Here is a 25,937-nt window from a genome sequence, read left to right as displayed (position 1 = left end):
CTCAGAACTATAGGATGTGAGAAATGACAAGGTAGGAGGAAAAAATGTCACAAAGAGATCGTCCACCCTTCTATAATTGAAACATTCCAGAGAAGATTTTGATCTCTTTTGATGGCTTTGGGAAAAAAAATGAGAAGTATGAGAAATTACCTCTCAAACTTGGATTTAAAATAGTTGATGATATATCTAAGATATAGGAACAACCAAATGTGTACATTATCCACAGCATTAGAAGAAAAGCATTTTAGGCCATATATATAACATGACTGTGTGGTGGGGTTTTTTTTCTCCATTAATGGATGGTATCTGTGACTAATCACATTTTCTGCCTTATAGGCCCGCCTCGTCCCCTCAGCTTTCACACGATGATACTCATTCACGCATTGAACATTATGCTAGCAGGTATGAGACTAGTTGAATGCCAGGCAAATATTGATTGAAATAACTAACCAAGGAAAGCTAACCTATAATCATTTGAAACAAACCTTTTCTTTTTCCCCCCCAATCTTGTCTGATTTCTACTAATCCACTTGCCCTCTAACTTGCATGCCATTCCACTGCATGCTGTTTTTGAACACCAGTAAGAGCATTAGTCCAGAACAATCTCCCCTCATCCTGGCCTTTAAACATTTCTGATAGCTTTGCTATGTTTTGCATATGGAGCACGTTTAAAGAATTGGCTTAGAAATCATCTCACCTTCTTAGAAAACTGCTAGACCAACCATCCATGGGTGAAGAAATGATACTATGTTCTCTAGAGCATATGAAAGCATTAGCTTTCTATTTGCGTGCTTATTTAGCATCAGATGCTGTAAAGAAAAGAATAATTAATTTTCCTAATCCGTGCAACTTTTTGTCCCACCTTCTTTGTGTTTCAGCGAATTTTTATGCCTAAAAACCGAATTGCTAATTGTAAGCTATCTTATGCTCGTTAAAGAAGTCTGTGAGAGTTTGGTTAACTTTTTTTATTTTTTAGTGGTAAGAAGATTTTATTATTGTCTGAGGGGAAGGAGGTTTTTGAAGGTAAAAATTGGTGGCAGACTGTTCAGAGAGCTTACTATGAGTCCATCCTTTATCAGTAGTCTAACTGCTAAACGTGTTTGTCAACCGTGGGAAGCATTAACTAGCTATATAAGTCTGTCATCAGGGGAAAGCTTTAATTGTCTTTAAAAAACAAGGGGTAGTGAAGGTACAGTGTATTTGTTGGTAGGGAAGCTTTTCTTGTAAAAACAAAGGCCTGCTCTCGGTGAAAGCAAGATCAATTTGTGAAGAAGAAGAAGAAGAAAACAACCAAATACAACTTCCCTTCTAATTTATAGCATAAATGTAAAGCTCCTAACCACTCGCTGCATCAGATGGTTAGGGCAACACACACATTCTTTAATTGGAAGGATTCCTTTCTCTTCTTGACATGATTTATCCTTTAGTTTTCAGGAATGTTCGATTAGGTCTTGAATAGATTCTAAGAAATCACATAAGTTTTAATGAGCTTTTACGTTTTTTATCAGGCTAGCAGAAATGGAAAACAGCAATGGATCTTATCTAAATGATAGCATCTCTCCTAATGAGAGCATGTAAGTATCCTGTCTCTTTTTACAAAATGTTCCTGACGATGAAATTGCTTTGAGGGCTTTAGAGGTAGGGTAGTGCAGAAGATAGGAATTAGCATTAGACTCACTTGATCTTTCAAGGAGCCATTCGTTGACTTTTTTTTCCTTTGACTCTTAACCACCTGACACGGAATGAGCTCATCCAAAATGTGGCATTACTGGTATTCCAGAGTAGCAAAAACAGTGGGCCTTATTTAATACCGGATTATCACAAGTTGCAGAGGCTCAAATATGGAAATTATACGAAATGCTTAATCTTTGACCAAACCTGCCAGATATTTAAAGGGGTTGGATATTAATTTTTAAAAGTGATGGCTAAGTAGTATTTTCTCCACTCCGGGAGCGGACATGTAATCTTGGTATGGTTGCATTGGTATTCCCATCTGGTAGGTTAGTTGGGCATTTTCCTTCAGAGATCCGAAGTAGTAGATTTTTGTGATTTAGCATCTTCGCTAGCTAAATCAGGTGAGGCAATCTGGTGAAGGGTTTCAGAAGAGGAAGTACAAATTTAGGTCGAAGTTGTCTAGTGGGCTGATAAGCCAGGCCTGTCAAATAGAAGGGAAGAGAGAGCGCAATGCCAGAAATGGTAACAGGGCAAGAGTGGCTTTCTTACTGAGTTGGGGAAGTGTTCATATTGAGGAACACAGAGGAACAGTGCCATGAACCAAGGGCCCGAGGTGGAGGGAGCCGATTAAGAAGCTAATATGTAGGAAAAGATAAGGATCTGCTAACCGAATAGATAATTTAGAGAGAGGGGAAAAAAAATCTAGTCAAAGCACAGCAGTGTCTCTACTTCGATAAGTTACGGATATCTCACCACTTTGTCATGGAGAATCTAGGCAAAGGGAAGAATGAGTGGTAAATTTATCATGTCGTTGGTGTGGCAGCCCAGCGTCACACTCCGATGAGGCAAGAGCCTTTGTAAGGATTAGGCTGAGGGAAATAGTATCCGAGTGGCATGTGTACATAGCTGGTTATTGAAGACATGAGAACAAGTCATCTGGTAGCTAAAGGTGATCACCTGCCAAGGTGAGTGTTGAATCAAGTCGACACTCAGTCGTTTGTATATGACTGAGTTACTTAAAACGAAAACAACCTTTTCCCCAAACAAAAGTAACTGTGGTACATTCTCTTTCTCAGTTATGGGGATAAGTATTAGTAGGTTTAGTATATAAAATACTTTGACAGGAAAATATGTGGCCAAAGAATCAACCAAACGTAAACAACCTGAATGATTTGCTTCTTTGTGTCACCACTTTTGGTGATTAGAAGCTCTAGCACATTCAAATCACTTCAAGTTGTATCTGTATAATAATGGCTGCCATTGACTGACCGCCTGAGAGAACAGTAAGAGAAATTTAATTATAGCTCTGTTGTAATTAAACACAGGAAGTTCTTGCAATAAAATTTCAGAATTTGGGAAGAGGGATAATAAATTAGGTAGTAAAACATCTTTTTACAATTGTTAAATGAAATTTAGCTTTAGCTCATTCTGAGGACATAAAATGCATTTTGACTCCGTATTAGATGGTAAAACTTTACCATGACCTTTTGGGGGCAGATCTGGGGAAGTTGTTTGGGGGATTGGTTGACTTCACTTAAATGTTGGTTTTTAACACCCAATAATTATTTTTAGACAACTTTTCACTTCTCAACCAATTACCTGGCTTGACAGACCAAAATCATTTAAGTCATTTTTTCCTGAATACATGAATTGTTTTTCAACTCAGAAGACTTAGAGAGGGGAATATTAACATACCATCCTACTCACATCTAACGAGAAACAAAGAGCTTTAGCCTCTCATTAAGAACAGAATGAAGTTCTTATAACTTAGATGTGCACAGGCTTCTAAGGAGCTAGGAGCAATACATTTAGAAAATAATTTCTCCTGTGTATTAGAGAGTTCCTAGTTTTAAGGAAACATTGCAGCTGCCTCCCCAAATGTAAGCCTTTTGCTTCTTTGTTCCTGAAGATTAGTCCTTAAAAGCTATTCTAAAGAATGAGATGCTCAGTCTTCTTTTAATTAGTCATCCCAGTGGCTTTTTTTTTCCTTCTAGTTTTTGTTTTTCTCTCTGAACAATAATTGAATGAAACCATCATTTGTCTCCAGTTTCATTATTGTTACCATCTTGCCTCTATGGCTTTTGTAAGTTCAAACTGGCTTATTAGCAAAGCAACACTTTGTGGTCACATTGTCCTCCCCTGAAAAAAATATTAATTACTGTAAAGGCTGCAGGGTTGTTTTTCCTGGTCATTGTCAACAAGAGCGTGGGTTAGTGAACAGATTATCTTGACAGGCTTGGTAGTAAGAGCATTATAGAGCCATTGTTGTGTCTTTTAATATCTGTTAACTATTGGTCGAACAGTCAACATAAGAGTCCCAGTATTTCTGTAATTCTGCTACTCATTTGCCCATGTAAATAGGCCAATCAAATTCATTTGAAAATTTGAGCAAGAAATACTTTGAATTGTCACCAATAAGATCATAGATCACAAGCTCAAAAGTCTCAAAATGTCTTTAGAAATAGGAAAAGGGGTCTAATTAATGGTTAAGAGCAAATGTTTCTATTTTTAAATTCACACCTGAGTCCCTGACCCCCAAAGCAAAATAAGGGGGAGAAAAAACCAAAACCTTTGATTTTATTTTCCAGAGATGATGAACATTTGTTAATCCAGCATTACTGCCAAAGTTTGAACCAGGACTCCCCCCTGAGCCAGCCTCGTAGTCCTGCCCAGATCTTGATTTCCTTAGAGAGTGAGGAAAGAGGGGAGCTAGAGAGAATCCTAGCAGATCTTGAGGAAGAAAACAGGTGAGTTTTCTTTCTAGCTTTGTCATTGGTATGCAGAGTGCATACACGTGCGCACATAGAAAAGCACCAGGAATCTTCACTTAGTCATTCTGTGTCTAATTGTTTTCTACAATAATCTGTTTAGCTCCATTTACAGATTCTCTCTCTCTCCTTTTTTGTTACCTGCAAGAAGAAAATGAATGCGATAGTATAATTAAGAAGTCCTAATTTAGGGGTGAGAGGAATTAATGCTAATGATGGTGATTGATTTGTTGCATGTGTTTCAGAGGCTTTGATTATGTATTTGAGAATAGAATTTAAGAACAAAGCAAGTCCTTTAATTTCACGATTATATGATTTGTACATATATTTGGCCATATTGTCTATCTCAAAGCATTTAAGAAAGTAGGTTCGTTGGCTTGGTCGGATCTGGGAACGAATTCATTCATCTTATTTTCCATCCTCAAACATGGAAATCATTAATGCTCACCATCATAGCAGGTTAGTGAGACCATTCCAGTTGTCAGTCATCATCTGAAAAAGCTGTTCACGGAGAAATAGAAACCCTAGAAGTGAAAAGCCTGAAGAAGATTCACAATGACAGCAGAGAGGACGCAGGTGTCAAAATCTGGGGGTACTCTGTGGTGTCAGGAAAATAGAAATCATTGGACATTGACTTTTGTGTTACATTTATTATATCACAGGTCTCTTGGTTAAGAAAGGCTTTTACGTATGATCACTTCTACCTCACTGTGCCTTCTTTAGACAAATGCCACCAGGCAAGTCTTTAAAGGAGCAGTTGCTCAAATTTGTGGGACTTAAGGACCTTTATCTCTTCGCTTTAGCCCAAGGCACCAAGACCTGTGAATCTAGACAGTGCAGTGTGTCTGAGAACTGGTGCCCTGGGGGGGAGTAGGTCACCTCAAGATGAAAAAGCAAACTGCCATTCATCCATTGCTTTCTACTGCCACTGCCCTCCATCTAGCTCTTAAAACCCCTGACCTGTGGCCATGCTCTTATCCAGTTGGCTTCTCTTTACTCTCTTTCTCACCCCTCCAATAAATCCTCCATACCGACCTGAATTGTGTATCTTTCCGGAACCAAGACCCTTCATGGCATTCTTCCTTCATTGCATTTCTGCATCTAGAAAAAAAAAAAAAATCCAGCTTTTCAGCTGAGCACTTAAAACCTTCCAGAATTTTCTCTTGACTTCCTTTTACAACATTATCTTCCTTTGTGCCTGTGTTCCAGCCACGTTGCTGTAGCAGCTGTTTCTGAATACATCCTGCTCTCATCCACTTTCTGGGTCAAGCTCAAGCTTGCTTCTCAGCCTACCCACTAACCCCCATCCCTTCCATATCTGATGAGGGAGTCCTACCCATCCACCATGACCTTCCTCAAAATAATCTTCTCCATAGAGCGCTGTTAGATCCCGACATTTGGAAGTAATCGATCTTTTGCCTATATTCTCTGAGTCATGTGAACCTTTCTCAGAGAACTCCCTGACTGGTTTGCCTTTTTAGTAGTTATTCCCATTGCCTCTCTCTAACAAGACAGTGAATGCCTTTGGGGCAAGGACTGTGTCTTCATCCTCGTAATGGTCCCCTAGAGTTCCTGGCACAGTGTGAATACTTAGGGGGTAATCAGGAAATGTTTGGTAAAAACCTCACTTTAAGAATACAGCAAGGTTGTCCCATGAGTACTGTCCAGGAGGCAATACGGAACATTATTTTCGGCCTTATTTGTAAGACTGGCACTGAAGATGATGGTAGATACAACATTTCCCCCTCCTTTATTGAGGATCCTCCTTAGTATCCATCTATGTTAAATCTATAGTTATTTTAGGGGTCAGAGTCAAATAAGAAGGAAAAGTTGGGATTGGCATGATAAGTAGAATTTGATGTTACCCAGGAATAAAAATATTTTTGTACAATAGGATTGTTGCCATTATGCAATATATCTTTCCATGTCATTGGGTAAGAGTTTTGTCTTATGTGTTGTTGGCACACTTTGCTTCTGTACCATGACAACCAGACCAAAGGGTGTTGGTAAAGAGTACTGATAACTATCATTTCATCATTTCCAGAGCACTTTAATGTATTTTGGGTCATTTAATCTCCCTTAAAGCTCTGTCAAGAAGATGGACGGAGAAATGCTGGTTCACAGAGGTTCAAAGGGCTTGACCCAGATTTCACAATCAGCCAGTGGCAGAACCAACTTCTGGTCCAGATTTTCTGACTCAAAATAGCCAACCCTTGCACCAGAGAATAAAAAAGAGTCATTCTATGTAAACAGAATTTATATAGAATTGTGGCATATTCCCTGGAACGTACCTTGACTTGAGGCAGTATTCTTTAAGTTTTTTTTTTTTTTATTTAAGTAATCTCTACACACACCGTGGGGCTCAAACCCATGACCCTGAGATCAAGAGTTGCATGCTCCTCTGACTAAGCCAGCCAGGAGCCCTGAAGCTGTACATGAATAAACCAGTTCATGTACTTGTGGTACAATGATAACCACTTTCTCCTGAAAGATATCCAAGACCATTCCCCAAGAATGGGATGGTTCATTCTGTCAAAGAAACAAAAAAAGAAAGAAAATGACACCAGGGCTCCTTACAGCTCTGAAATGAAGGATCTGATGTTGATGCAAGTCTTTGTGTAAGTCCTCCCGACCTTCAAGTAAAGGTCAAGATGAGCTTCTTTCTTCCTTCCTCCACTTTGTCACATTTCACTTCCTACCAAATTCCAAAGAAATGTCTCTCCAGAGCTCCCCTCCCGAAAGTACACTGTCTGGTTTCCTTTGCTCTGTCCTCTCTTAAGAGTTCCGCTCAAAGAGCTTCAGAGCCGTAGCTTTGCCTTTATGATCCCTGAATTGAGTGATGCTTAAGGGGCTTTAGTTCACCCTTTCCTGTCCTTCCTCTGAGAGAACCCAGGGGCTCAGTAGATGCCCTCTCTCAGGGCCCGCCAAGCTGACTGTATTTCCTAAGTCAAACTGGGCCATATAATCAGACTAATACAAGCATACTTTTAGAGAAAACGGGAATGGATATTTAAAGATTTCTCATTTATTTGAGAGAGAGAGAGAGAGCGAGAGCATGCATGTGCACATGGCACAAGCCGGGGGAGGGGCAGAGGGGGAGAGAGAGGGACAAGTAGACTCCCCACTGAGCCCCATACGGGGCTCAATCCCATGACCCTGAGATCATGACCTGAGCTGAAACCAAGAGTCAGACGTTTAACCTACTGAGCCACCAGGTGCCCCGGGAATGGATATTTAAAATTGAGATTGTCCCATGTCCCTTGGACATATACTTACCATATCTATGTGTATTTTGTGTTCCTTTATTCTGTAGTTAGGACTTACCTCCAAATGACAGATAGCAAAGGAAAGAGGCTTGGAGATCCCCATTCCTGAGGAGATATGTTCTTAAATTCTGTTATTCTTCTTCACAACACCTCCCCTTGAAAAAGAGAGAATGGTTAATGTTGAAGTGTCTCAGGGGTGTGTTACCTCGGTCTTTAGGATTCCATTTCTCCCAGTTGTTGGACATAGCATTCAATAAATATTTGTTGAATAAACTGAATGGGGCGCCTGGGTGGCTCAGTCGTTAAGCGTCTGCCTTCGGCTCAGGTCATGATCCCAGGGTCCTGGGATCAAGCCCCACATCGGGCTCCCTGCCCAGTGGGAAGCCTGCTTCTCTCTCTCCCATTCCCCCTGCTTGTGTTCCCTCTCTCGCTGTCTCTGTCTCTGTCAAATAAATAAATAAAGTCTTAAAAAGAACTGAATGCATGAAATGAAGCTGAATTTATTTTAATTATAGCACTCACACATGTCCTTTTGACTAAAATTATTGTTAAAGCCTAATTTTTATAAAGCGTTGCCTTTTAAAAGCTGTTCTTCTGCTTGTTTTTCAAAATACTTCCCTTCTCCAAACTTCTTGATTAACCAAGCATTGCTTTGTCAGACATTTAAAAGGTTAAACACCCATTTTCCAAATCCTGGGCCGTGTATGTCTCGCCCATTGGCATTCTCTTGGTTGTTGGTTAATACTACAAATATAAAGTGAAAGCTCTGAGCAAAAGCTAAATCTGACTCTGAATTTTCTCAATAGCATCTCATAAGCTTGGGTGACTAGTGACTTAGACAGTCTTGAACGTTTCACTTCTGCATAATGTCTCGTCCTCACTCCGCAGATAATTCAGATTCACCGTCGTTTAATGGAGACCAGTTGGATATTGAGAATTTGATCCACTGTGTGTCCTCAGCATTGCAAGCTCAGAGTTGGCTTTTTTTCTTGCACAGATTCAAAAGCCTGCAGTCTCCTGACTGAAATTAGTAGTGTCAGATTCCAACGTATTTTTCTCTGCACTGTCTAAATGAAGTAAGACTTGCCCTGAAATTCTAGGTGTGACCCTAGCAATGAAAAGGTAGCCTTTGTGAGAGACCAAAACTCATTGTCATCCTGCTGCCTGCATAGCAAATTGATTAGATTGTTCTCGAGTCTAAAAGGAGCATAAATACTAACCGGATTCACTGGGAAGTCTGAAGTGAATTAAAGTTGTCAGCAGACGTTACATGACAGCAGGGAACTGTGGGGATTCCTAGTACCTACTTGGTACCTTTCATAGGTCTTGTTGAGTGACCGGACACAGTGTAGTCTAAATTTGAGTTTTCCTTGCTCCTTTTCATTCCTCCAGTGATTATGCCAGATTGTAAATGTTATACTCCCAGAAATTCTAGATGGTTTACTTACGCCACAGAGCTGAGCTCGATGGAAATCATGATCCTGTTGCTTTACTTGTAAATGATGGGATGACCTTGGGCCCCGGGGGCTGCCGGTTCTCTGCACAGTGTCCGCGGTCTTTACTCGTGCTCCTTCCTTAGGCCTTTGTGCGAGTCTGCAGTGCTGGTAAGACTATAACCAAGACGAAGGGACGCTGAAGGGGGTCAGGAGTGGGCCTTCCAAGCAGCAGGGGGAGCAGAAAGTGTCAGGGGGAGGAACGGCAGGGAACGTGGGGGAAACTGCAAACAGCTGTGTTACTTTTGTGGCGAGACACGAAATGGGAGCAGATGAGGCCGGACAAGTGGGCAAGGCTGGGCCAGGAAGGGCGTGGTGCCACCTCACCTAGGACAGGGAGCCACTCGGGCAGAAGCCCGGGGCGGTACTGTTACATTTACACTTCCATCCATCGCTCGGGCAGCTGTGTGGGGGGTGACCTTGAAAAGAACTATCCCGGAAGAAGGAATTCAAATTGGGAGGTAGCATGGAAACCCCCAAAAGAGATCACTGGGGCCTCAAGTCAGGCAACAGAAATGGGGGCGACAGGCTGAATGTGAGTGGTATTTCTGGGCAGGGGTGCAGAGCTGCGTGCTGTGGTGGTTCCACGGATCTGGGGAGGGAGGGATCGGGTCCCAGTTCTGGAGGGCACGTGGCGAGCTGATGGTGGTTTGCCTCGTGGACTGACAGTTCAGGAAGAGGAGAAGCAGGTCCCTTCTTCATCTCTCTTTTTAAAACAAATATCAGTTTGTAAGGTTTACACTGTTTATAGACCTCCTTCCTCAAGGGTCGAGTAGCTGGAAGCCGGTGAATGGGGTGTGGGAGAGGTTCAGTTGAGAGCCTGGGGACACACCCACGGGTAAATGTCTGACAGAAGTGGAATTGTGAAGCTTCCAGAGATACTAGATCTAGGAGCCACCAGCTCCCAAGTAGTAGTTGAAACTGTGAGAGTGAATTTACCTACCCAGGCAGTGTGTGGCGGAAGGAGAACACTGGGCTTGGTGGAACTCTGGAAGATTTGAACATTACAATGTCAATTTAATTACCTTTCTAAAAATAGGCCGTCATGCACATTAAGTGAAATCCAAATGGTTCAAAAAGGCACATAGAGAAAAAGGAGTCCTTCTCCAGCCTTCTCCCCTGGATGTAGCGTTCCGAGCTCCAAAGGCTACCACCCGTGTTGGGTTCTTAGGTATCCTTTCATAAGTAATCTCTACACTAAATCTTTGCAAATATATTTGTGCTTGTTGGGATTATTTCATACAATACCATGTGGGGTTCACCCTGGTCTTCCCTTTTTACTTAAAGATCCCTAATAACTTCTACATGCTGGAGGAATATGCCAGAAAAAGAGGGGAGGAGAACTTGGGGCTGATGGGAGCATTGGTCCCGAAGAGGCAGGAGGGAGAGCGGTTATGGGCACAGGAGGAGACTTGGCTCTGAAGGGGAGAAGGGCCACCTCTGAAGACAGTGTGATAGAGGAAGAGCTGAGGGTTTGGAATGGGGGCAGGGAGCATGATGGAAGGAGCATCAAAGGTCCTGTCGACCTCACCTGTAATTAGTGGAGATGGATTTTCCTAGCTGGTCTGTCCATTTCTTTGAAGTTGGATTGGGGGGGAAAAGAGGAGGAGGATGTGAGGAATTTCATGAAACTAGGCCTTCATGTCACTTGGCAACATGTACCCCCAAAGCCAAGGGCTGCAGAGCTTAGTTAGATAAAGGGAGCTAGTTTTCCTTCAGAAATCAGACACACAAGATCTGTTTTGGCAAGGGAAGCCACCATATGAAGAGACGCTTTGTGAAGAGAAGCTGAAGGGCAGACACATTGAATTTATTTATTTTTTTTTTTAAAGATTTTATTTATTTATTTGAGAGAGAGAATGAGATAGAGAGAGAGCATGAGAGGGGGGAAAGTCAGAGGGAGAAGCAGACTCCCCGCTGAGCAGGGAGCCCGATGCGGGACTCGATCCCGGGACTCCAGGATCATGACCTGAGCCGAAGGCAGTTGCTTAACCAACTGAGCCACCCAGGCGCCCCAGACACATTGAATTTAATAAGGTAGGCAGGAGTCGGCCGACTTCGCTCTACTCGGTCATGGAAGGTGGAGTCACCGTGATTCAGAGGCTCAGTTTCCAGCTAACCAGTCCAGTAACGAAATTTCCTTCAGTTCATCCAGAGTTAATCAAATTAAAGCCTGAGGGGACCAATTCAGCTTATCCAATTCATGGAAGGGGATGGATAACCCAGAAGGACAATTTATTTCTCCTTTGATCCTAATTCTCTTTATAACTGTCTTGTTATACTAAATGTATTCATGTTGCCTTAAACCTTTTTGGGGAACAGCATGGCGTTTCAGTACAAATACTTCATCTGTTGAAATGGGGAATATATGTTTTTGAGAGACTGGAGTTGGCGCTCCATTCCAGGTCCTCTGTCTCACAAACAGAAATCGTGGAAATGAGAATAAAAATCACACTGTTGTCTGGTGAGCTGAGATTCTTGGCGCAGGAAATTACATAGTATTGAAGGACTATCAGAAAAACCAGAGAACCCTTCTGGTGACAAGAATATTTAGAATTTACAGGTACCGCTGCCCTCCCCTTGGACAGCCTGGTTAAAGGTGAAGCTCTTAGAATCCAATGTCCCTTTTTAGATCCTTCATGAAGACCCTTATCGTCTTTTTGGCTTGCATTACCGTGCCATCCTGCTGGAGGAGAACGGGTTGTGGTCCTCACTTTCTTTAGTTACTTTTCCAGGCCTAAGGATATAATTCCAGTTCAATTCAGTAGATAGATGGTGAATGCATAATGTGTTTTTCAAAGTGCCTGCACTACAAAGATGACTAAGCCTTGGTTCTTACCTTCACGGAGCTCAAAATTGAAGAGAAGGCATTAAAATCCAAGCAACTAATGATAAACAACTAATTATAACCCATTGTTACAAGCGCTCTGGGGGCACAGAGGTGAAGGATTAATTCTGTCGGAGGGATTGGAGAGACCTTCACCAGGGGAGTTGAAGCTAAAGACCGAACAGGACTTTTCCAGACTGAGGGAGGGGAGAGGAGGAGCCTCCCAGACTGGTGGGGCAGAGAGTAACGTGCAGCCAGAGCACGAATGACGGGAATGAGAGAGTAGTGGGACGGTAGGTGGAGACCACCGTGCAAAGGGCTTTATACGTCCTGTTAAGTAGTTTGGGTTTTATCCTGTAAGCAGTTGAATGGTGAAGGTTTTTCGAGAAGGGGAAGAGGGAGCTAAAACTGTGGAGGTTGGTAGAAAGATCGTGGAAACAGTTCACTGAAAAATGGCCAGGTTCTGAGCTAAGGGTGTCGTAGGCAAGTGAAGACTAGATGGGGAAATGCGAAGGTCACTGAATGAATGGGGCCTGGGAAAGATGGAGGAGGGAGAACTTGCATGATAGGAAAATTTTTAATTAGGGAACGGGGAAATGATCATTCAAAACCAAACCAGACAACCATAGAACATATAGGAAAAGCTACTGATTGCATAGGGAAAACGAACTGGGTGCAGGGGCCATCAAGTTCTATTTGTCCAAAGAGATTCAAGGGGCAATTTGCTATAATGATTCTATGTATTCACTTTTCCAAAAAAGGACTTGAAAAAATGCATAGCGATGAGATTCCCACAGTCTGAACAGTAAATCAGTGAACATAGTAGGGATTAGCAGAGTTGATGTAATTGAGATTCAGATTTGGTCCCAGCTTCCCTGCTGCCAGTGGGATAAGAGGAAACATGATTTGTTGATCTCTGAATGCTGGATGAGAGAAGCATGCACCTTCCTAAGGAAACACCGTTTTCCTGGCTCTAAATAGTAACAAAAAAAAAAAAAAAGCTGTCATTTAAGCACCATGTCCTTGCTATGGACAAGAACTGTTGTGAGTACATATAAGATCTTATCTAATCCTTACAGTGACCCTATGAAGGAGAAGTGGTCTCCCAAGTAAAGACCCCGTGGCACCAAGTATGAAGGACAGGTCATATAGCTGGCAAGGAATGGGGCTTAGATTCAAACTCGGGCGGTCCAGGACTCTTAAACAGTGTTAACACTTGATGGGATCATTGGCTAGTGTCCTTTTTATAACAGAGACTGAAGAAAATTTTATGTGATTGCTTCTAGTGCCTTTGATAATTGCTGTAAGCTTAACATTAAAGGCCAAAGAAATGATGATATTCCTCCATGGAAGAAGGTCATTGTTGCCTAAAATATGTTCTGTAGAATACCTCTAAGATACTCTTAAAAAAAAAAAAAAGTAATTCCAAGGACAGATAAGCTCTGGAAACACTTGTTTTGGAAGGTCATAATTAATTCACCTTTACATTGCGGAGTCTAGAAGTAAAGTAACAGGATTAGCTTGGTTTAACCCAATGTTGCTTACACATACTTGACCTTAGCCCAACTGTAATGTTCTATAGCACACACTTTGCTTTTGGTAGGAAATTCAAATCTGTGCTAAATTTTGAAAACCAGGCAAGGAGACAGCACAGTTGGCTCTCTCTTGTGGTTGGTGAGAAGCCTAGCTCTTGTCTTTTGGGGGACATCAGAGGAAGTAGCTATAACAGGTGTCTCTGCAGATGAAGCCTGGATTTTTCTCACAGTAGTTATTTTTGATTTGCTCTAGCAGTGAAGCCCTATAAATGCAGAAACCAAAATGATTTAGTCTGGAAGATCCAAAGATAGGTATTAAGTCATCTCTCATGGCCATAGAAAAATCTTTCTACTGTATTTATAGAACAACCCAGTGAGTAACCCTGGCTTTCTAATCAAACTACAAAGAAGAACTTCCACCAATAACTTGACAAAATTAATTTGATATATGGAATTATTAACTGATTGAATTTTGAAAGATGTCCACCAAAGATAGCCACTTTGACTTCTATCACCTTTACTGTTGAATTTTTTTTTTTAAACAGTTTATGCAAAGGCCAGTTGTAACTTGAGGCATCTCCTGGATTGTGAGATAGATAGATAGATAGATAGATAAAAGTATATTATAAATTCATGGGAAGATATTTCTTCCTCTTTATATCTTCTAATAGGAATGCAGATATAGCGTTCATCTCAACAACAGATTAGGGTATAAATTTAAAAAGATGTGTAGCTACTCCATGGTCCTGTGGAATGCTACTTGAGGAAGCAGATTCCTTTTCTGGCACTGAAATGGGGGAGGATAAATGATCAGTATATCTGTGTGGCTTAGCAAGTTCCAGTTCATGGACACCATGGCTAATGGATCCATGCAGGAGACATTTGAAAAGACGAGTCTGAAGTTTATAAGAGAAGTCTGGATGGAGGAATAATGGGTGTGGGGGTGTGGAGGAGGATGGGCTTAGAGGAGGTGGAGGCCTAGGGAGAGGTTAGGGACCTCCTAGGAAGAAAATATACATGGAAAGAAGACGAAGGACCTCGTGGTATAGTTACTGTAATTGGGTATGCCCACTTAGAAATGGTTTCCTGCTGTGTATTACTTAGGTAAGTGGATGGCTTCTGCACATGACTCAACTCATCCTTCTTTTTCCTTTTTTTTAAAACTTCCTTAAAAATTAAAGTTGACCCTTTTTTTTTTTTTGGAATCTCCCAATTCTGGGTTACTTATAGTACCACTCTGACTGCTAACTACAAGTCATAAGTAAGTCCCTATGATCCTTTTCCTATAATTTCCTAGTGAATCAAAGTGATTGTTTCAAAGATCAAAATAACCTTTATTTTTCACTTTAGCAAGGAGCATAATTCCCAGTCCTTTGGCATTAGGGTAAAGGTCGTCACCATGGTGGCACTGGGCAGTATCCCTACACACTAGAAGGTGAGCTCTAGAAGGGTGAAGGACAGTGTCTCATAAATCTGTGTAGTGCTGAGTGTACAAATATATGTTGATTAAATGAATGGATGGATGCACTCTGGAATTTTCCTGTTCCCAGATGGATTTTTTTTTTTGGTTGATTTTTAGCTGGCTTCCATTGTTTTTCTCATTTCTTATGTTTTTGTTCTTGCCTGGGATCTCTTATTACACCTGTTGAGGTGGTTCAATCATTTTCCACTAGGATGAAAACATCTATTTTCTGGGCTTATTTTTAGGCTCTTATTAAAATTCATCATCTAAAAGTATTGAGAAGTATCTGCATAGATAATTCTGCATGCATGTATATACCCTTTTTCTTTTATACACATGGGTTAAACTTGAATCCTCCACAGTAAGAGAGAGCATGAGACTAGAGGAAATCAGTGTGTGCCAGCAAGTAAAAAATAGGCCATCGAGATGAATTTACTGGGAGAATTTAAGGCCACTGGGGAAATATCCTGTGGGCTATGAGAAGGAGGATTTTGAATCTAGAACTTAATTTTGTGTAAGAGCTTCATTGAGATACAATTCACGTACCATACAATTCACCCATTTAAACTACAATTCACTGGTTATGAGTATATTTACAGAGTTGTGCAACCATCATCACAGTCAATTTGAGATCAATTCCCTCATCCCAAAAAGAAACCCCTTACCCATTTTTGGTCACTGTCCGTTTCTCCCAAAACAACCTCGTTCTAGCCCTAGACGGCCCTATTTTCTGTTTCTGTGGATATGCATATTCTGGACGTTACATGTGAATGGAATCCTGCAATATGTGGTCTTATGTCAGCAGTTTCTTTCATACAGCGTGAGATCTAAAGAGACCTGTATGTTGTAGCATGTATTTGTACTTGTTTATTACTGAACGATACTCCATCACATGGCTAGGCCACAGTTTGCTCCTCAGTCAGCACGTGATGGACACATGGGTCGTTGCCAGTGAGTGCCTATTATGGATAATGCTGCCCTGAATATTCGTGTACAAGTCCTGGGACGTATTTTAAAGAAATGCTTCTGTCGTGTCTGTCATTGTAACAGAGGAGGCCAGAGGATCCAAGGGGGCCAGAGTGTACAGCAGTGTGTGCCAGCAAGTAAAAAACAGGCCATCGAGATGAATTTACTGGGAGAATTTAAGGCCGAGTCTAACTACTCATGAGGGACTCGAGCCGGGACACACAAAGCTTAAAATGATGATTTTCCTAGCGCCTGTTACGGCTTTTTGCTGACCACAGACCATGAAAGTTTGATATTTTACTGTATTTGTCTGAAAATTGAAACATACTTCCCCCACTGGTACCATTCCTGGGGACTAGATTCCTCATTTCTAAAACCTCTCCAGTCCTCGTGTGCTTTTTGAATGGGTCAGGAGTAGCACTGTCATTTTTGTTTGGGGTTTTGTCTGTCTGCCTTATTTCCAGCTCTACAGTGAGGACTTATTTTTTTTTTTTTTATGAATTCTTCGCTTCTTTTTTGAACTTTTGATTAGTACATTTACTCTACAGACTATAGTGCGTTGGTCCCTGATCAGGAATTGGTGAAAAATATGTTACTGGAGATAGACTAAAGCCAGTTGATATTGTCAGGTTCTGTCTGTTAGAACTCAAGTAAGGTCTCCACTGATGTGTCAAGGGCATATCCCCAAAATAGAGTACATCTAGATACATGAACCCTGGAGACCTAGCCTGAATATTTTGTTACCACCATAATCAGTGGCCATAATTTGGTAGTTTTAAGGAAATCTCATCCTAGATCTTAGTGATTTTATTTTGCCTGGGTGCTCAGCTGTGACACACTTGACTAGAGCACAGATGATGGAAAATACACAAAAATTCCCAGATTCTGGGGTTCCTACAGTAATGGCTCGGGGGGCTAGAGCTGACGTATATATAAAGAGGACAAATACTGAAGAATCTGTTTCGAAGTACTATTTGTGTATATTTTCTGCCAAGCTCAGTTAGTTGATTGCTTTCGTTTCAGATAATTTAAATACTGTTTTTTTGGTAGGAAACTTTTATCCCACCTGAGTTCCAAATCTAAAAAGCACAGAATGTAGAGAGAAAGAAGTAATATTAATGAACACTTAGAATGCGCTGGCCGTGGTTCTAACAAAGTTGCACATATGGAATATAGACCATATCCTGGCTCATTAATCCTCCTGATGTAATGACTGCTTAAGTCAGTGGCCTAGCGTCAGCACATGGCAGAGCCTAGCTTTGATTCAAGGTCTTCCTGACACCAAAACCATGCTCTCAAGCCATGCTCCAGTTTCCTCCTCAGACATGGGTGGTAAGTCACCAAAAAGGCAATGTGTCCAAAAAAAAAAAAAAAAAAATCGTATTTTTCTTTTCTTTACATGCTTCAGCATCTCTTTTAAAATGCAGATATCACTAGAAGAAATGGTATATTATAAAATCCCAGAAGGTTTAATAGACTTGTGTCATACCTTTATGCTGAGCAAATTTCAGTAGGAAAGGCATTGGAATTAAGAGCTCTGAATACATGAAAGGGTGACAGTGTTAAGAGAAAAGGATTAGAAATAAGAGCCTGGGCGGGGGGAGTCCTACCATTTTTACTGTTTTGCTTAAGGCAGATCTAAAATATACATACTTTTACTTTCCACCCTGTGAGCTTCTCCTTAATTAACACTGGTCCTGCCAAAGCACACTCATGTCTTTCTCCATCTAGTTAAGGAGTATTTTTGAGTTGGTGCTTGATAAAATTTTACAGTATAGCTTTAAATAATTTTATTATAATTGAAAAAGCTCTGTGCAGCTTCCTGTTTCTAAAATACATCATGCTTGCAAGATTTGTCTCCCCCCCCCACTTTTTTTAGAAACTGCTAATTTGCTAGATTTATAGTAGCTGTAATAGTTCTATATGATACACTAAATTTGCCTGAATCCAGATTGGTGGATGTGATTTAGCTGCTTTTTATAAAGTATGAGGGTAAAGCTGGATTTCTCTGGGCCTAATCTTTTTAGATGCAGACCTTTGTAGTTGTTCCCACTGTATGAAATAGACCGTGTGTGTGCTGATGCTTTGGTATACAGGTCAGGGTCTAATACTGGTAAGAAGACCTTGATGACTGGCACATGACCTTCAGTTCTTTATTTCAGAAATACCATGATACGATTATGTAATTATACTTGGCATGGAATGTTCCATTTAAAGAGTAGATGACCAACATTGAAAACACTTGACCTCTGTGAATTCACAGAAAGTACACAAAAATTGTTGGCATGTTCATCGTAACTAGCATGTGGGTAGTTATGATTGCTGGAGGGGCCAGGTGCATTCGTGTTTTTAGCAGGTGGATGTAAGGCCAATTTGATTCTTAGATCCATTAGTTGCTAAGGAAATTTATTTATTTATTTTTAAGTAATCTCTATACCCAGAATAGGGCTCGAACTTATGACCCTGAGATCAAGAGTTGCACGCTCTTCTTACTGAGCCAGCCAGGGGCCCATGCTTAGGAAATCTTTTTTTTTTTTTTTTTCTTTTTTGTGTAACCTTTTATTCTAGAGTAACATTCAGTACTCGTAGAGTAGTATCCATGAAGTTCTAAAGGAAAGAAAATGTGAGCCAACATTTTGCTCATTTTCATATGTGAGTAAATGACAGGTTGAGTCCTTTCATGTTCTCTTTTTCACGAGCTCTTTTCAAAAACTTATTTTTTGTCTAACATCATACAGTTACAATTTTTAATTTAAGTATAATTGACATACAATGTTATATTAGACTCACATATACAACATCGTGATTCAATTCTGTCCAGCATGCGGTTGCTCCCCACGATAAGTGTAGTTACCATTATTGACATTATTCCCCTACCCTATACTGTACTTTTCATCTGCATAACTTATGACTCAAAGTTTGTACCTCTTATTCCCCTTCACCTAATTCACCTCGTCTCCCTGTTTTTCCTCCCCTCTGGCAACCACCAGTTCTCTGTATTTATGAGTCTATTCAGTTTGTTTGTTTCTTTTGGTTTTTAGATTCCACATATAAGTGAAATCATATGCTTATTAGCCTTTCTCTGTCTATTTCACATAGCCTAATACTCTCTAGGTTCATCTGTGTTGTCACAAATGGCAAGATTTTTTTTTTTACCTTCTTCATCCATTTTTCTTTCAGTGGACACTTAAGTTGTTTTTGCTATTGTGAATAATGCTGCAATGAACATGGGAGTGCATTCATCTTTTTGAGTTAGTCTTTTCTTCAGATAAGTATCTAGAAGTGGAATTTCTGAGTCATATGGTAGTGCTATTTTTAATTTTTTGAGGAAACTCCATACTGTTTTCCACAGTGGCTGCACCAATTTACATTCCCACCAACAGTGCACCATGTTTCCTTTTTCTCCATCTCGTCACCAACACTTGTTTCTTGGTTTTCTGGTACTAGCCATTCTGACAAGTGTAAAGTGCTAGCTCACTGGGGTTATGATTTGCATTTCCCTGCTGATTAGTGATGTTAAACATTTTTTTTTTCATGTGTCCATTGGCCATCTGTATGTGTTCTTTGGAAAAAAGCATATTCAGGTTCTTTGCCCATGTTTTAATTGTTTTATATGGGTTTGGTTTTTTTTTTTTTTTTTTTGGTGTTGATTTGTAGGAGTTGTTTATGTATTTTGTGTATTAACCCCTTATCTGATACATTATTTGCAAATATCTTTTTCCATTTAGTAGGTTGCCTGTTTGTTTTGTTGATTTCCTTTGCTGTGTAGAAGCTTTTTACTTTGATGTAGTCCCAATAGTTTATTTTCACTTTTGTTTCCCTTTCCTGAGGAGACATAGACATATCCAAAAAAATGTTGCTAAGGCCAGTGTCCAAGAGATTATTGCCTATGTTCTTTTAGAATTTTTATGGTTTTAGATCTCACATTTAGGTCTTTAATCCATCTTGAGTTTATTTTTATGTATGGAGTAAGAAAGTGGTCCATTTTCATTCTTTGGCATATAGCTGTCCAGTTTTCCCAGCACCATTTATTGAAGAAACTCTAATTCTCCCATTATATATTCTTGCTTCCTTTGTCATAGACTATTGACCATCTAAGTATGTATTGATTTCTGGGCCCTCTGTTCCATTGATGTGTTTGTTTGTGTGCCAATACCATACTGTTTTGATTAGTACACCTTTGTAGTTTAACTTGAAATCTGGGATTGTGATGCCCCCAGCTTTGTTCTTCCTTCTCAAGAGTGCTTTGGCTACCCCGGGGTTTTATGCGGTTCCATACAGACTGGGATTATGGGTTCTAGTTCTGTGAAAAGTATTATTGGTATTTTGGTAGAGATTGCATTGAATCTTGTAGGTTGCTTTGGGTAGTATGGACATTTTAACAATATTTTTCTAATCCATGAACACTGAATATCTTTCCATTTGTTTGTGTCATCTGTCCTTCATCAAAGTCTTGGAGTTTTCAGAGTACAAGCCTTTCACCTCCTCGGTTAAATTCTATTCCTAGGTATTTAAATTTTATTCCTAGGTATTGTATTCTTTTTGATGTAGTTATGAAATGGGATTGTTTTCTTACTTTGTCTTTCTGCTGCTTTATTGTTAGTGTACTGAAACACAACAGATTTCTACTTCCTTATTTTGTGTCCTGGAACTTTACTGAATTCATTTATTCTAATAGTCTTTAGGGTTTTCTCTGTAGAGTATCATGTCATCTGCAAATAGTAACAATTGTACTTCTTCCTTACCAGTTTGGATGCCTTTTATTTCTTGTCAGATTGCTGTGGCTAGGACTTTCAGTACTATGTTGAATAAAAATGGTGAGAGTGGACATCCTTGTCTTGTTGCTAAGCTTAGAGGAAAAGCACTAAAGTTTTTCACATTGAGCATGATGTTAGCTGTGGGTTTGTCATATATCGCCTTTATTATGTTGAGCTGTGTTCTCTCTAAGCCCACTTTGTTCAGAGTTTTTATCATGAATGGATGTTAAAGTTTCTCAAATGCTTTTGCTTCATATATTGAAATGATCATATGGCTCCTGTCCTTCATTTTCTTAATGTGGTATGTCATGTTGATTCATCATTTTAACTTAGTACAGAATTTGGTTGGCTAATATCTTGTGGAGGATTTTTTTCATCTATGTTCATCAGGGCTATTGGCCTGTAATTTTCTTTCTTGGGAACTGTTCAGGGACAGTAGGTAATAACTCTTCCTTAAATGTTTGGTATAAAACACCTGTGAAGCCATCTGGTCCTTAGCCTTCTGTTTGTTGGGAGTTTTTTAAATTACTGATTCAGTTTCATTACTACTAAGCGGTGTGTTCAAACTTTCTGCTTCTTCCCAATTCTTACTTTTGGGGGAGTGTATGTTTCTAGCAATTTACCTAGGTTGTCCCGTTTATTGGCATCTAATTCTTTGTATTTCTATTGTGTTGGTTGTTATTTCTCCCCTTTCATTTCTTATTTAAGCTCTCTTCTCTTGACGAGTCTGGCTAAAGATTTATCAATTTTGTTGATCTTTCCAAAGAACCTGCTCTTAGTTTCAGTTTCTATTTCATTTATGTCCTCTCTGATCTTTATTATTTCCTTCTTTCTATGACCTTCGGGCTTTGTTGGTTTTTCCTTTTCTAGCTCCTCTACACATAGATTAGCCTAGGTTAGATTATTTGAGACTTTTTGCTTTTTTCTTGAAGTAGGCCTGTATCCCTATGAGCTTCCTTTGCTGCATCCCAAAGATTTTGAACCCTGGTGTTCCCATTTTCATTTGTCTCTGTATTTTTTTTAATTTCCTCTTTGATTTTTTTTTTTTGTTGACCCATTCTTTCTCCACATGTTTGTGCTTTTCCAGTACTTGTTTCTTGCACTTGATTTCTAGTTCCATACCCTCCTGGCCAGAAAAGCGGCTTGATGTGATTTTAGTCTTCTTAAACTTACTGAGACTTGTTTTGTGGCCTAACATGTGCACTTGAAAAAACAAAATGTGTATTCTGCGGTTTTTGGATGAAATGTTCTGGTTAGGAAATTTTTTCATGTAAACTGGTGTCTGGACAAGCATGTTTGTACATTTGATGCCAAAAAATGCATCAGCTACATGTATATACGTGTAGAATGGAGGGATTTTTTTAAAGCTCCGTGGAGAATAAGAAATTAATAATGGGAGACTTCCTTTGCTGCTGGAAGAAACTGTGGTGACAAAAGCCATGTGCACTGAATTTGAATTAGTGTTCTTTAGAGAGCTACCAGAGAAATATAATTTACAAGCTAATCAAGAACATAGATTCTCTGTGGAGTCGTCATCTGATTGCTGACATATATTCAACTATGTTGAAATGACAGCATAAATACATTTCTAACAATTAGAGAATAGGGGTGAGATGTACATGTATAACTGCAAGAAAAGCGAAATATATATTGGTAACAATATAAATCGACAACCAACTGTTTAAGTAAACCGTGTATTTGTAGTTAAGCTTTAAAACAACTCACCTTGGAACAGGGGTAAGTATCCCACTGGTCTTTTATGGAAATTTTATAAATACTGTGTCCAAAAAAATCTAATATGACACACTTTAAAAACCTCTATGCCGATGCCTTGGAAATATAAGAAAATAACTTTAATTCCAAACCCCTAAAAAATATGCCCTGAACAACTCTGCGACCATGATCACATTTATTAGGAAAAGTTACCTCTAATTCGACACTTTAAACATCAGTCTTTCAAATAAACACCTTTCAGAGAGAATATGAACTCCAAGAACTTGGTATTTTCCTTGTTTTCTGGCCAATTTTGAAACGTTTGGCAGGACGGGTTGTCCTGCCTCCGAGCTTTAGGAGGGAAAACTAGTCCCACAAAATTGAGTTTGTTGTTGAGCTTAATACATTTGTTTGGCTCATTTTTTTTTTTTTTTTTAAGATTTTCTTTTTCAAGTAATCTTGACACCCAACATGGGGCTCAAACTCACAACCCCAGAATCAAGAGCTGCATGTTCTACTGACCGAGCCAGCCAGGTGCCCCACTCATTTGGCTCGTTGCATCCTGTTATGGTGAATTTATGTTTGCGTGCACACTGAGGGAGCACTGACCGTACGTCCATAAAGCCAACATGTCCGGGTAGGATTCTGATGAAGATAACCTGAGCCCTCGTTCTGAGGCATCTTCCTCTGCTCCTGCCATTGATCCAGTGGTAGATAAAACATACGGAATGAAAAGAAGAAAACCAGGGCCTGGGGAGCAGCATGTAGGGATAAGTTAGTGGACTTTCTGTTCCTGCTGTAACCACAGGAATTAAAATTCTCTTTAAATGCCTGGCTCGGGGCCCCCACCTTTTAAAAATCAGGGCTCCACAAAAACACATTTGGAGAGACATACACACAGACTTGTACTTGAAATGAAAAATGACCAATTTGGGCCTCTGCAGGGGACAAGAGCTTCTCCATAGCCATGGATGTGGCATGACACTCTCTCCTGTAGGTAGCCTGGGGAGGAGGCGAGGTGTGCAGTTGCGAAGGAGAGCATCGCTTCACGGCCTTGAAACCAGGACCTGAACCATGGTGCCTGGTGATGAAAGAGAGCGATCACTGCATTCGTACCACTCAATCCAAGAGCCATAAACTTGCAATCTAAGACCTAGCTCTAGACCAGAGGCCCTGGGTGGGAGCAGCCACAAAACTGCTTGACGCAGAGAGGGGAGTTGAGAAGGAGAGGAACGCAATAAGGAAATAGCATTTATTAAAATAGCAAAGAACTGGGGCGCCTGGCAGTAGGTTGAGTCAGTAAGGCATGTGACTCAATCCCAGGGTCATGAGTTCGAGCCCAGTTCTGGGTGTAGGGCTGACTTAAATAGATAGATATGTAAAAAATAAAATAGCCAAGAACCAAATGGATCTGCCCAAGAACATATTTGGAGACGCAAACTGTGGTCATTGAAATTACTAGACTGTACCCCATCAGAGATCAGGGAATTAAAAAAATGTAAGTAAGCAGTGAAGAGAAATGGAGAATTTACCACCAGGCTCCCAAATATATCTAGGAGGAGTTTCAGAAGAACATGGAGGAAATGGCAGAGAAGCAGTATTTGAAGCCACAAAAGCTGAGAATCTTCTAGAACTGAAGAAGGATATGAGTCTTTAAGGAAATGGTCTCCTGAGAGCAATTTCCCACATCTGGGAAGGCAAGAAAGGGCCTCCGTAGAGCAATTGGTATTCTTCACAGCCCTGGCAGATTCAAATGAGCCTTTTCTGGTTTTCCCTGGAAAACATATAAATAGAAATGTAATGTGTTGTATATACTAAACCGTGTTTTATGAACAAAGACACTTAGAAAGAACTCAGAAAAAGATCTTTGGACAACTCGACCCAGAAGATCAAGATACCAAGGAAGACCTCTCCAGAAAAGGTAGTCTCTCCTGTGTGTATCTTTGTGAAGAGTGGGTGGGAAGACGGTAATCATTTGCTGTACTATGCTGAAGTCCACATCTAAAAATAGTGTTTTCAAAATGAACACTGTGGATGAACAGCCTGGTAGAAAGAAGAATCTTGAATAGGATTCTCTGTTAAAGGGTGGTGTTGGTTGGGACTTTGAAGCTGGATTTCTTCTAGGTTCATGAGCAGCTGCTGGGGGGGGGGGGGGAAGTTAACTCCCATCACATGAAACCTCGTAAACACTGGATGCTGCTTCAAGTTCACGGAAATATTTCGACGATTGCCAGTTGAGTAGTTAGGAATTGGATTTAATTGATGTCAACAACTATATACATTGGTTCCTACCTAGAGGACTGATGTGCAGAATCTGGCTTCAGGTAAACTTGTTTTGATGAAGTGTCTTACTACTCCTTTGTCAAAGCGACTTGCCCTGAAACAAAGTGCGTACACACAGCCCTCCTTGCAGATTCATAGAAGATAGACAGGATTTCAGTCAAAACAGATCAGAGAGGATATTCCTGTAGATGAGAAAGATCAGGTATTGATTTCCCACATGACTTTCAACAATTCTAGAAACCTTGTAAAATTAGGTCCAGGATAGAGCTTTAAAAAGAAAAAAAGAATAGACTGGATTTTATGTCTTCTTCCATGTGGACATCCAGCATTTTGGAAGCCATACCATCCCCTGTGGATCTTTCAAGTATGGAAAATCTGAAAATATTTCCTTAACTGAAACCTGGTCATGAGATGATCTTACTTTTGCAAGCTGGACAGTGGGAAGACTCTGCTTGCCTCTCATGCCTTTTCTCAGAGATCCAGACCTCCACCATTTGTGAATAGGCAGTTCTCTCAGCTGACGAAGCATCATCTGTGAGCAACAGGAATCTGTCATCTTACTTGGTATTTCCTGAAACTAGAAGCAAGAGATCAAACGTTCTAATCAATAGTAGCAGTGTCCTCCATTGGAATTACCATCTCAGCAATTCTAAAGCAAGAAGGAAATCTATACCCTTAAATGTATTTATTAAAAAACATAAACGGTTTCAGCACTCAACCTGCAGAGCTAGAGGAAAAAGCACGGTGAATTTTAATGGACGTAAAGTAAGAAAGATTGGAGTTCAGAGACTCAGCACATTCTTGGATGTGAAGACTCCATAACATGAAGTCACTTCTTCCCTGTTGAACCTATATACCCCCACTGTTATTCAAAGCCTAAATTTCAACAAGAAGAACCAAGACACTTTTAAGGCAGGACAGAGTAGGAAGTCCTCCCAGACACCAATTTATTTCAAGTTGTAGTAAGTGATCTGCATGGGGACATAAAAATAAACCCACAGAACAGAGAGCTCAGAAGCACACTGATGTATTTATGGGCACTTGATGTATTGCAGAGCTCCCCTTAGAAATCAGTGAAGAAAAGATGGACTTTACAAAGAGGCTGGCTTCATCACTTAACCTATGGGATTGGGAGTAAAATTAGATCATGTCTTTACACCAGGCACAAAAGATTCTGGGTGAATTAAACTTTA

General features: G+C 40.3%; 1 protein-coding gene across 17 annotated transcripts in view; it reads left to right on the top strand.

Moving 5' to 3' along the window:
- DMD (dystrophin) overlaps positions 1–25,937 on the top strand; it is a 2,446,616-nt gene that overhangs the window by 2,387,149 nt on the left and 33,530 nt on the right. For 14 of the 17 annotated variants that reach the window (XM_032426633.1, XM_032426634.1, XM_032426635.1 and 11 more), the window contains 3 exons: positions 337–402; positions 1,509–1,574; positions 4,263–4,421. The exons of 2 other annotated variants lie outside the window; for them this stretch is intronic. In XM_032426633.1, coding sequence (XP_032282524.1) covers positions 337–402; positions 1,509–1,574; positions 4,263–4,421 — 291 coding nt within the window. The remainder of the gene's footprint in view (positions 1–336; positions 403–1,508; positions 1,575–4,262; positions 4,422–25,937) is intronic. One more of the 17 variants, XM_032426632.1, reaches the window with a different exon arrangement.

This window comes from Phoca vitulina, unplaced genomic scaffold (assembly GCF_004348235.1).
Source record: "Phoca vitulina isolate PV1807 unplaced genomic scaffold, GSC_HSeal_1.0 scaffold35, whole genome shotgun sequence".
Classification (NCBI taxonomy): Eukaryota; Metazoa; Chordata; class Mammalia; order Carnivora; family Phocidae; genus Phoca; species Phoca vitulina.
This window is presented reverse-complemented; position numbering and strand designations above follow the sequence as displayed.